General features: G+C 37.7%; 1 protein-coding gene across 4 annotated transcripts in view; it reads left to right on the top strand.

Annotated features, from left to right (window-relative positions):
- WDFY3 (WD repeat and FYVE domain containing 3) overlaps positions 1 to 13257 on the top strand; it is a 274441-nt gene that overhangs the window by 92490 nt on the left and 168694 nt on the right. For all 4 annotated transcript variants that reach the window (XM_078068881.1, XM_078068879.1, XM_078068877.1 and 1 more), the window contains exon 3: positions 4394 to 4604. In XM_078068881.1, coding sequence (XP_077925007.1) covers positions 4425 to 4604 — 180 coding nt within the window. In that variant the 5' untranslated portion in view covers positions 4394 to 4424. The remainder of the gene's footprint in view (positions 1 to 4393; positions 4605 to 13257) is intronic.

The following is a 13257-nucleotide window of genomic DNA, read 5'->3' as shown; positions in this document are numbered from 1 at the left end:
TGAAGCTAAAATCTGATAATGACTGTTCTGGTAAGACAAAAAACTTAATGCTTTAGCGGGCGGAAAAATTCTAATTCAGGACTGTATCTATAGGTCTTTTGCCTTTTTTTTTTTTTTTTAAGATTTTATTTACTTGAGAGAGAGAGTGGGAAAGAGATCACAAGCAGGGGGGAGGGGTGGAGGGAGAGGCAGACTCCCCGCTGAGCAGGGAGCCCGATGCGGGACAGGATCCCAGGACCCTGAGATCATGACCTGAGCAGAAGACAGACGCTTAACCGACTGAGCCACCCAGGCGCCCTAGGTCTTTTTCAAAGTATATATATGTTAGATTGTTGGGTGATAAACCCAGTTTGTTGGGAGCCTCTCCAAGATTTGCCCTTCACTCTTCAAAAGTGTAAGAAGTTTTGCTTTTGCTCTTCACAATGAAGAAGGTTTAAGAACAAAATAAAAACCTGAGAAATTACTTGTAGTTCTTTGAAGAAATTATAAGATTTCCCTTAGCCATGTGAGCTATTTATTTTGTCTCTTGTGGAATTAAGGGATTTTTTTTTTTTTAGGAAAGCTATTTTAAGCTTTTGGCTGAGCTACTCAAACGCAGCTAGCTAGTTACTTGACAAATATATTTTTAAAACTTAGGCTATTTACTTGTTTTATACCCTTCTGTAATTTAAATAATGGCAGACTCTTTAAAGAATTTTGGGTGGAGAAGGTTAAAATATCTGGGATTTTCAAGCATTAGCACAAGAGATTAGAATAAGAAATACTGTCTTGGGCTCATTGCAGTAATTATCTCATTGCTATTTAAATAACCCCCTGTTGGCACTATGGCAGTACAAACACTTTTCTCTTGTGAAACAAAATAGGGTTTGTATTAGAAAACTAGTTCTTATAGAGGATAATCTTTATAAATATTTTGAAAACCTCTAATAACACTGTCCCCAAAATAATCATTCTGTGGTTTGTCATTATTATTATTATATTTTGCGTATCTCTTTTATATTGCTTTATAAGTCTCGTATTGAGCATCTAACAGAGAAATAAATATTTTGCTTATCTTTTATCATTGGGTGAGCCTCTAAAACATAGTACTGTAAAGTCTTAAACTGTTTCTTTACTTGCTTAAATAACTGAAAATGTAAATGAAAAGGATTAAATGTCTCATGGTTAGGCTCAAAAGAAGAAAAAAGAATTATTGAATGTAACTAATGTGCTCGGCACTTAATAGAAATGAAGTTCTTTTATGTATGCATTACAGAAAGGCTGTGAGGAAAGATTTTACAGCTGAGAGAAACCCAAGATTCAAGGGGGTTCACCTGAAGTTACCTGTCTCATGTGGATATGTTTGTACAGGTTTGCCTGAAAAGTGCTTATTCTTTTTAGTCTCTCACTGCTGAAGAGTATTTTAAACATGATAGTTCTTGGTCTGAACACTACTTTAAATAAAAATATTGGAGTGGAGACAAAATAATGATCCAGCAATCTGATATGCTTAAGTGTTTCTTGCTAAGTAAGGAGAAAAGGAGGAATCTGAATTTTTTCCATCACTGAGATTATCTGGGTAAGTGAGAAGTACTGGTAAACCCACTTAGCTGATTGATATATATCCTTTTGTATCAGATAAATATTAAATAACGATGGTACCATAGTTTCATTACATATAGTTCATGTTTGTCGTTATGTGATCATGTGGTTTGTTTTTTTTTAAATGACAGTTGATAAGTTTAGAATCTTAAGAAAAATCAAAAAGGTTTATTTCCCATTCTACCTGCTATTTGGTGCTAAATAAATATGCTAGAGTTACAGTTTCCAAGAATTCTGTAATTTAAAACAGGCACGTGAGGGCTGCCTGGCTGGCTCAGTCAGTAGAGCAGGCAACTCTTGATTTCAGGGTTGTGAGTTCGAGCCCCACGTTGGTGTAAAGATGACTTAAAAATAAAATCTTAAAGGGGCACCTGGGTGGCTCAGATGGTTAAGCGTCTGCCTTTGGCTCAGGTCATGATCCCAGGGTCCTGGGATGAGTCCCGACGCCGGCTCCCTGCTCCGCGGGGAGGATCCTGCTTCTCCCTCTGCCTGCCGCTCCCCCTGCTTGTGCTCTCTCTCTTTTTTTATATAATATATAAATTATTTTATATATTATATATATAATTATATATATATTCTATTTTATATAATATATAAATTTTATATATAATAAAAAAGATTTTATTTATTTATTTGACAGAGAGAACACCAGAGGCAGAGGGAAAAGCAGGTTCCCCACAGAGCAGGGAGCCCAATGTGGGGCTGGATCCCAGGACCCTGGGCTCATGACCTGAGCCGGAGGCAGATGCTTAACCAACTGAGCCACCCAGATGTCCCTAAATAAAATCTTAAAAAATCTTAAAAAAAAAAAATGGCACGTGAATATGAGTAAGTGGGAGGGACACTTGACCAGGAGGTAGGAGGTCTGGATTTTCATCTAGTTCTTTATCACTGTGAGATTTTGAGCAAGTTGCTCTTGTCTCGAGGCCTTATATCAAGGTAGAGTTAATCCTCTCTTCCACCCACTTGCTTAAGGTAGAATGAAGAGTGAAGGAGGAGTCTGAAAGGGCTTTGAAACTCTAATATGGAGCAATAGTTGACTTTTTAAAAAAATGACATAGACCCCTGGAAAGCTGGGATCTCTTATAAATTTTTTTGAGGTGTTAGAGGAACGGGAATCTCCTGAATCCTCTCCAGGACTGTCTAGATTATGAACTCTAGTTGTGGCCTAAGGAAAAAGAGCAGAGATAAGCATAATCTAAAATGTTAGCTAATTATCAAAAGTTTTATAATTTACTTCAAATTTTATTTTTGTTCTGGGGCTCTCCGGACTATAAATAGTATATAGGTGATTTGAATATACTTGTTGAAATCCTTATAGTTGGAAGACTTACATGTTTTCTGAGGATGAAATATGTTGTCATTTTGTGGTTTAGTGGCTCTTTTTGGCCTTTGCCTTTGTGTCTAAGTACTCTTCCCTGGGATTGGGCCCCTTAGGCACTGGTCACTCGGCCCAGAAGGAACCACTGGCAGGGCTCTAGGCCATGTCTTTCTACTCCTGACCTGAGGTGAGTCACCTCATGGCCTCCCGTGGCATTCGGCTAGAGCGCATAAGCATGTACCAGTGGCCAAATACGCAATTCACTCAAAATTCTCAAGGGCAAGCATATTTAAGTTACCAGTTCTTCTTAGAGTTTTAAAAATCAGGAGACAGCTGTTTAGTAAGTAAAGCTCTAGCCTTGCAGTAATCTTTTCATTTCTTAAGAAATGACATTACTGGCTTATGTGGTTATGTGGCAAAATTAAAAAGTAATCTTCAGGTTATTCCTGCTTTTCTACAGATTAAAAAGCAAATTGCCTTTTATCCAAATTCTGTATATTCATAATCTCCTCCCAGCCTTCTTGGTTCCTTTAGTAAAATATCCTCTTTTTGTGTCTGAAATTAGCTAATTGCTGGCACAGTGAGTGGTGGTTGAAAAGGGCTGATGATGCTTTCTGAATGCTTAGTGTTATTGATTCTGGTACATAGTCTAACCCAGTGTTTGGTTGGTTGATTTCTTAACTGCAGTTCTAGCCAGGGATACATTTTACATTGTGATTGAGTATGCATGAATTACCTAAAATAAGTTTCATGAAATAATAATCACCCTTACTATATGTATTCCAATATCTTCTATTTCACTTTTTTTTTTTTTAATGCTCATCATGATCCACTAAATGAATTAACATGACCTGCCAAAGGGTTTCAAACTATAGTTTGAAAAAGTAGTCTTCAGGTATATGAAAATTTTTACTGTCTTATGATTTGTAAAATATATTGGGATGTATTTGTTTTAATTTGTATGTTTTCAAACTATAACAAAGTAGGCTCTTCGAACAGGTACCTGAACTGTAATCCTTCATCTAGAAAAAAAATTAAATAATTAAAAATAGAAAACTTCATGTTTGGGGGGTAGGGTTTTTTGTTTCTTTGTTTTGTTTTGTTTTGGTTGTTTGGAGATGAGGGTGAACTTTCTATTCTTCATTCTTTTTACATATGCTCAGCTATTAAGCAACATATTAATAGTGAGATCTTTGGTCCCTTTATTTGTTGAATTTCATATGACTAAATTGGAAACATTTGATGCTTGTCCAATTAATGTTTTACATTTAATGTTTTACATTTTATACAAATGGTGCCAAATCTAGTAGGACTATTGGGTGCCATGATTACTGATCTGTCACTTAGGGAGATTTATCACAATTAGCTTTGCCTCTCTACCTTTTCAATTTAAAGAAGTAGAAAAAGAAATGTTTTTTGACTTTTTATAAGCTCTTGACCTGGTCAGGATGATGACATTTTGACTGTGTGCGTATGAACATCTTCCCACAGAATTAGAAGTGTTTATCACCAACCAGCCAAGATGAACATGGTGAAGAGGATCATGGGGCGACCGAGGCAGGAGGAGTGCAGCCCCCAAGACAACGCCTTAGGACTGATGCACCTCCGCCGTCTCTTCACTGAGTTGTGCCATCCTCCCCGGCACATGACTCAGAAGGAACAAGAGGAGAAGCTGTACATGATGCTGCCAGTGTTTAACAGGGTAAGGCCACGTTGCCAAGGCCATGCCTCCTTCCAGGATTGGGTAGCACTGCAGGAATTTTAAGGTTATAGTAAATCACAGATAGGAAAAAATGATAGAATGAGTTTTTAAGAAGCTCGATGTTTTCATTCCTTCCTTTAAATTTGCTGTAAAGCCATGTGACTTTACCTGAGACTTGGTCAGAGTGAATTCCAGTTAGTTCTAACAGATAAAAGGAAGACTGAGCATTCTGTAAAATGTTCCTATAATGGCTGAGTTTTGGAAGAGGGATAGGTTATCAATTACCATTTGTTATTTCCATTATTTTTTTGAAATGATAGTTTATTGCACCATAGAATGTAATTGCCCAAGTATTTTGTACACGTTACAGAACCATCTCAGTTTGCTTTGTTGTTTGGCAGGTTTTCTGTAAGAGATTTTGAAAGAGGATAGTTATAGGCCCAAGAGAGTCTAAATAGAGTTAATTTTTTAAGGTATTTTGTCAAGTTGGTTACATGGGTAGCAGTCTTGATGGGGATATTTAAAATAATTTTTATATTTTTATCAAAGGTGTACAAATACATAGTTTAAAAAGTCAGGTAGTTCCATAGGGCTTTTAGATGCCCCACTACTCTTCACTGCCAATTACTGCTCCTACTTTTAGCTTTTTCAGTACTGAAGGGCACCCCTTAAAAGAAAGTTGTCTGAAAGTCTGTGGGGATTGGGGAAGGGAAGTTTCCTTCAAGAATGTGATGTAGGGGTGCCTAGGTGGCTCAGTCAGTTGAACGTCTGACTCTTGATTTTGGCTCAGGTCGTGATCTGGGGGTGGTGGGATCAAGCCCTGTATTGGGATCCATGCGCAGCGGGGAGTCCACTTGAGATTCTCTCTCCCTCTGTCCTTCCCCCACTCACATGCGCACACACTTTCTCTATGTAAATAGATAAATCTTAAAAAAAAAAAAAAAGAATATGATGTGATTATTGAGGCCTTAAAAGATAAGCATTAGCCCAATTGGAATTAACTGGACCAAATTAACCAAAAAGGTAATTAGAGTAAGAGGTTAAAGCATGAGTCAAGATAAAAGGCAACAGATATTTTAATATGTGCCAAAATCTATAAGTAGTCCAAGAAGTTGATTTTATATTGAGGAGGAACAAAAAAATAAGACTGTCAAGATTGATAGGAGGTACATCATGATGGGTTTGTATATTGTATTAGGAGTCAATACTTTTTCCTGGAGGCATGCAGAGCCAATGAAGTATTTTAAGCAATAGAATAAGAGAGTAGAAGGGACCAAGGTAAGCTGTCTACTAGGTTTCTAATTTGGGAAACTAATTGGGAATGTTTTTCCCAATTGCTGAGAAAGTTTAGATTCAGTTTGGATCATTGAGTCTGAACTACCTGCAAGTTTCCCAATCACTTGGGAAGCTTGCAGATAGTTCAGACTCAATGATCCAAACTGAATATACTTAGAAGCTCAGGTAGAGGATTTGGCTGGATATGTGCTTTGGGGACTCTGGCACAGATGGGGTAGTTGAAATCCTGGAAGGAGATGAGAGATTACTCAGGGCTTATACTGCCAGAAGAGCTATAGGCTAAGGATCAACCATGGAGAATATGAATGTCTAATGAAAGGAGGGGAACCCATGAAGGATACAGAATAGGAGCTGGTCAGTAGCAGTACAAAAAGAATCAGGAGAGGGGTGGTTATAAAGCTCAAAAGATAAATGTAAGAAGAGAGCGAGTGCTACATTGTCAACACTACCATGTACCATAGAGAGACCCAGTAAGATGAGGACTGAAAAATGTTCATGAAATTTGCAAGTTTGTAGGTTACTAGAATGGCAGAGCCAGAAAACAGTGAGTTGAGGAGTGAATGGGAGATGAAAAGAGACAGTAGGTATATACTGGGCTTGTAGAAATTTGAAAGAAAAGAGAACAAAAGAGATTGATGGACATGAACTTGGTGATGAGAGGGGTTTTTTTTGTGTGTGTTTCTAGTGTTTTTGCTTTGATTGTAAAGATGGAGGAGATGCTGGCTAACAAAGAGAAGGGAAAAAACCAGCAGAAGAGGAAGTTTGGAAATTTTTAAGAGTGAAAATGATTGAGGGAGGAGAGCATGGAGTCAAATTATAGGAGTTGGGGGCAGGTGAGCCTTGAGCAGGAGAAAGATACTCCATCCTGGAGAAGAGCACATTTTGTTGGGTGTGAATATGATGTGTAGTTAGGTGGGAAGTTGAATAAAATCTTGCTTGATATCCTCAATTTCTTGTAGTCATCAACAGAAGATGTGGTCTGTTAAGAGCCTTGGAGTAAGTTAGGGGGCTTAAGGAAATTGTGATGATTTGGAATATTATGAAAGGGAATGAAAGAGAGAGTTGAAAGGGATGGTAAAAGAATTAAAGGGTATTGAGGGTCCAGTGAAAGTTGGAGATGATAAATTTGTGCTGGATCTTATCCATGTGGGTGTGTGATTTTCCTCTTGCAGGCACTCGGCAGCATGTGTGTGGAAGTAGAGGAGGCAGATAGATACATTATTTATTGGGATTGAGGTTTTGCTGGGCTGGTAAGGCAGAGGGGCAGGAGTGGAAGGAGAACAGTAAGAGAGATCAGTTCACATATTACCCATCAGGTTGGGTAGAAGAGAAGAGCAGGTGCAAACATTAGTACATTTAGAGGATGTTCATTTTTTTAATCTGTGAAATAAGAGGCTGAGAATGGTGGAGGGAGGAGATGGTAGAGTACGAACATGCGGAGAGGTGGGGAAAGGTTTAAAATAGCTGTTTTGAGGTGGCGCCTGGGTGGCTCAGTCGTTAAGCGTCTGCCTTCGGCTCAGGTCGTGATCCCAGGGTCCTGGGATCGAGCCCCGCATCGGGCTTCCTGCTCTGCAGGAGGCCTGCTTCTCCCTCTCCCACTCCCCCTGCTTGTGTTCTCTCTCTCGCTGTGTATCTCACTCTGTCAAATAAATAAAATCTTTAAAAATAAAATAAAATAAAATAAAATAGCTGTTTTGAAAGTGAGAGAACTGATTATGGACAAGCCATTCTTTCCCAAGCCCTGGTGAGGTAACAGTCATTAATTTTTATTGGAATCAGTTCTGGGAAGTTGTTTCTTTTTTTAATCTTTTTATTTTTGTTTTACCTCAGTGTCACAATGTACTATTGCCTCCTGAATAGTTTGAGGTAATTTCCTTCTCTCAGACTTATGCCCATTTACAAAGTGATGATAAAGTTCAGAATAGTTAGGGCAGTTGTTCTCAGCTATTAACATAAATTAATAAGTAATATCCTACATATGTGTCCCATGTATTTCATCAGTTAGGCTTCTACAGCCAATGCAAGTTAGGCTTAGACTGGAAGAATCATCTAAATATTTGTTGTTTTTTTTTTTTTTGTAAAGTAGATATGAGATGCTTTAGTGATTCTCTGTTGCTTAGACTGTGACTTAGTTCTCTTTTGTCATAAGTTGCATTATTCTTTCAAGTCAAAAGTTTTTAATTGCCTGAGTAAAAGCACATATATATATGCATTGCCTTATACCTCTAATACAGTGAGTGATTTAAATATCATAAAGGTCAGTAAGCTCTTAACTAATGAAAAGATAGGAACTTACTTCTGTACCACTGTGACCAATTTAAAAAATACATACTATTCACTCGATTGTCATTAACAAACTAAAATTATCCTTAGATAAGACATCCCATCCATTAAGTTTGAAATATATAGCTGTATTTATTCATTGTTCAGCCATTTATACATGAACATTCTCCACTGCTAAGAAAGAGCTTTGATGAGGGGCATCTGGATGGCTCAGTCGGTTAAGTGTCTGACTCTTGATTTTGACTGAGGTCATGATCTCAGGGTTGGGAGATCGAGCCCTGTGTCAGGCTCTGCACTGGGGCATGGAGCCTCCTTTTTCTTTTTTTTTTTAAAGATTTTATTATTTGACAGAGAGAGACACAACGAGAGAGGGAACACAAGTAGGGGGAGTGGGGGAGGGAGAAGCAGGCTCCCCGCAGAGCAGGGAGCCCGATGTGGGGCTCCATCCCAGGACCCTGGGACCATGACCCAAGCCGAAGGCAGACGCTTAGACGCTTAATGACTGAGCCACCCAGGCACCCCAGCGTGGAGCCTCCTAAAGGTTTTCTCTCTCTCTGTCTCTTCCCCCCTTCCTCCCTCACTAAAAAGAAAAAGAAAGAGAAAGAGCTTTGATGAAAGAATAGCTCAGTATGGTTCTAGAGTTCCTACCATGATTGCTAAAAGTGAATCATACTATCAATTTTTGAGACTTTGCTTGATTCGTGCTAAATGGCAAATAAACCATATTGCTGTTAGACATGAGCTTCTCTCTGCAGAATCATTTTTAAAGAGTGCTCAGTAGTGTTATTTCAGTTTGTGATTTTTGCCTTTAAGAGACCCAGGTTGAGAAATGACATGTGTCGAGTCCTTTTTCTGGGCCACGGCTCACGCTGAGGTCCTCAGTGGCCTCCTGTGGTCTTTGTCACAGTCCTGCAAGGAGACTGCTGCTGTCATCTGAGAGATGATGGTGGAGTCTGAGAATAATATTTCTCCAGCATTCTTAAAAATGATTAACCATTTTAGTCTTAAGAACAAAAGCTTATTGACAAAATACTTGGCTTAAACTATTCAAAAATGAATAACATTTTACATTAAAAACTAACTGCCATTGTTAATTACTGTGGTATATGTGTGTTTTAAAATATAATTTTACTAACTAGATCTTTTTTTAGAAACTCCCCTTGTTTTTGAATTACTTATATTTGAGAAGCACCTAAGTTGAATATGGTGTTTTTCTTTTTTTATCCCTTACAAGTGACCTTTACTTTTTAAATTGTTGGATATTGGACAGTGTAGCTTAGGTCTCCGCAACATAGGATTTGCTAAATTCACATGTGAAAGAGCTGAATTTTCTTACCCAGCCATTGGCAAAACTGGATAGTTGCAAGCCCCATGCAGAGTAGATGAGCGTGCATGTTCTCATGAGGCAGGCATATCCCAAAGGAGAGAAAGGGACTGAGCCTTCTCAGTTCCTTTTCTCTTGAGTTGATGGTCCTTCTTAGAAACAAGGAGGATATACATGTTTTCCTAATCATTTATATTAATTAATAAGAAGACTCATTTACTATGAATAATGCAATTATATCTTCATTGTTAATTTTTTAAATCTGTTATGTATAGCAAATTATTCCAGGACTCCTGATGGTCAGTACCATGTAACTGAATTTTAGATATTACATATATTTAGGAAACAAAAGACACCATTTTAGAAAACTTTGTAAAAATTCTAACCTCTCTTATCAGTCATATTTAATAAATTTTTATTTGAGTAGCTTTACTCAATTGAGCTTTTTTTTTTTTAAAGATTTTATTTATTTGTCAGAGAGAGAGAGCGTGAGCATGAGCAGGGAGAGCATACAAGCAGAGGGAGAAGCAGGCTCCCCGCTGAGCAAGGAGCCGGATGTGGGGACTCATCCCAGGACCCCCAGATCATGACCTGAGTCGAAGGCAGATGCTTAACCAACTGAGTCACCCAGGCGTCCCTATATTGAGCTTCTGTGTTGTACGTGGCATTAAATAACACTGTTAATTTGTTCTCCCTGAGTATGCCAAAAACATTTAGTTGAGGAAGTGCCAGAAAATTTTCTGTAATTCAGGTGGATATTAAAAATGACTCTTCTGAAATCAAGTCTAACCATGCTGTTCCCCTCTTAAGGTGTAACTGTGTAAAGTGACAGTGATAGAGTTCATACGAAGTTTAACTGAGACAGCATAGTACTGAGTGATTAAGAGCGTGGCTTGGAATGAGACAGACCTAATTTTGACTTCTGTCTCCACCACCTTTTGGCTTAAGTTGTTAAATTCTCTAAACTTTAATTCCCTTATCTGTAAAATGAGGACACTATATAGGATTTTATGAGATTTAAATGTTATTAACATGTCAAGTATTTGCATAGTACTAGGCACATTATAAATGCTCCTTCCTTGGTAACTGTTATTTTTCTTGAACTTGGTAGATGGCATATTTGTTGCTCACTCTGTTTGTTTTTTTTTTTAAAGATTTTTATTTATTTATTGAGAGAGATAGTGATAGAGAGAGAGCATGAGAGGGAGAGAGTCAGAGGGAGAAGCAGACTCGCCGCTGAGCAGGGAGCCCGATGCGGGACTCGATCCCGGGACTCCAGGATCATGACCTGAGCCAAAGGCAGTCGCTTAAACAACTGAGCCACCCAGGCGCCCTGTTTTTTTTTTTTTTTTTAATCTGAGTTATGAATGTCACATAGATGTTGTAGAGTCATTTCTTTCCAGCTGCTTAGCTCTGTCCCTTGGCAAATGGGGAAATGGAGAACCAGAAAAATTTGACCAGTAGTGTCTGAGGGTGAGGAGAATCCAATTCTCCTTGGACTCGCAGCTTCATGCTCCGTCCTCTGTAGCACACATTTAAGCACAGGATTGAAGCGTTATATATTTTCAAGTAATATCGCTATTTGTGGAAGGTGATTAAATATGTACCTAATATTTTTAGATTTAATTGTTGAAGTTAATCACAGAAAAATCTACTCTTTTCTTTGCTACCTTATATATTCAGTATTATCTAAATGTCAGTTCATGTTTTAGTCCCTGTACCTCTCTAACCTTATCTTGCACACTTCCCATCTCATAAAATACATTCCAGTTGCACCAGCCTTTGGATTCCTCACCTACCCCAGACTCATGTCCACCTGGAGGTCTTAGCACACTCTTCTTGCTGCCCAGTCCCCTCTTTCTCTGGCACTCTGAATTGTGTGACTTTGTCTCATCACACAGTGTCACTCCTTCATGCCAGTGTCGTCTCAGGGAGACCTTGGACAGCCTGTTGCCACAATAGGCATTCCCTTCCAGTTACCCTGCTTACTTCCTTTAGAACATATCACTAATGTAATTTCTGTTCTTAATTTGTTTCATGTTTGTCTCCTGTACTAAAATGTGAACTCCACACACACAGGAATCCTCTTTGCTTCATTTACTTTTGTATTCACAACTCTCTATTTACCTTTGTATTCATCACTCCAGATACTGCCTGGCATATGTAGGAGATCAATAAATATTTATGAGTGAATAAATGAAAAGAATGAATCACTAGACTAAAAGTTGTTTGTGTCAAAGAAGCAATAGTTGTTCATTTCAAATTAGCAAATAGGACATAGCTCTTTTTCCGTTAATAGTATTTGGTCAGTTCAAGGAAGACATCTTTTGAAAAAAAGTTTCTCACGTCAATAAAGCGGTTTAATATCAGGATTTGTGTGAAAAGTTAGGTTTCTTTTTTTTTTTTTTTTTTTTAAGAGAGCAGGGTGTGGGGGGCAGAGAGGGAGCAGAGGGAGAGAAAGAATCTTATGCAGGCTCCATGTTCAGCGTGGAGCCCGATGCGGGGCTCAGTCTCCCAACCCTGAGATCATGACCTGAGCAGAAATCAGGGGTTGGACGTTTAACTGACTGAGCCACCCAGGCGCCCCAAGTTAGTTGCATTTTTAACAATTATTCACCTAGCATGAAGACTGCTTGAATAACCATATGCATATACTGTCTAAGAAATGATCTTTTTATTTTATGAAGTTGTCTTCATAACTCTTCAGAATAAAATAGCTCTTAATAATTCTTGGGAGCAAAATATATATTAATATATTCTGAGTAATAGGAATATTTGCCTGTTTTAAATTAGTTTGACGAAAGGTTTCATAATTGCCTTAGGAAAATACGCAATTGTTTTATAAACAACAGTTATATACTCACATCTCTGAGTTGGAAGTAGAATGGTTATTCAAGCATGTGTCATTATTAGGCTTCTCAATTTCTAATCTGCCTCCAATTTGTTTGTTAAAGAATATCGGTTTTACAAACAAGTGACCCAGTTGAGCTATAAACACACAACATTTATCAATATCTCAGCCAAAAAAAACCCAATTTATTGAGGTCTTGAAAAGTAGTTTATTTGTTCTTTGAGATAATGTAAAATTACTCCTGTGTCAAGTTAATGAACAGCCTTTAGATAACCAAACAAAAGTATAACCTGTAGCATTGATTTGTTTGGTACTTTCAGCTCAATTTGAAGGAGGTGATAAGGACTATAGTATCTGTTGTAAGAATGTAAGAAATATATTTCTGTTACAAGGATATTACATTATAAGTTATATCCTTTTTTTGAGGATCCTTGGAAGGAAATTTTTATGCTATAGTATGAAAATAGAGATACTTCCTTAAATATATTTTTTTCTTACATAAGGACATTGTGAACCATGGAATAGAATAGGTTTTCTCTTTTGTATATTTGAGCCAAAATTTATGACCAAAACACGACAAATACAGAATTGGTCTTTTGGTCTTAGATATTTTTAGTCCTGTTTTCCCATCCATTCCCTAGCCTTGGTTTATTTCCTTGTTTTTGTTTTCTTTCTTAATTTTAGTTTATATTCTCATGTTATAATTTATGTATCCTTCAGTGCTAACTTAAATGTTCTCTAGAATCTGTTGTTGTGGGGGATGGGAGACAGCATATAAATGAACAAACATATTTAGGGAACATCTCTATAAATTAAAGCAGAGTAGAATACAAAGATGAGTAAGATATGTTCCCTCCTTTTGAGTGACATTTGAACAGATAATAAAAATATAAAATACT

This window comes from Halichoerus grypus, chromosome 3, assembly GCF_964656455.1.
Source record: "Halichoerus grypus chromosome 3, mHalGry1.hap1.1, whole genome shotgun sequence".
Classification (NCBI taxonomy): Eukaryota; Metazoa; Chordata; class Mammalia; order Carnivora; family Phocidae; genus Halichoerus; species Halichoerus grypus.
Note: the sequence above shows the minus strand (reverse complement) of the source record. Positions and strands in the feature narration are given on the sequence as shown.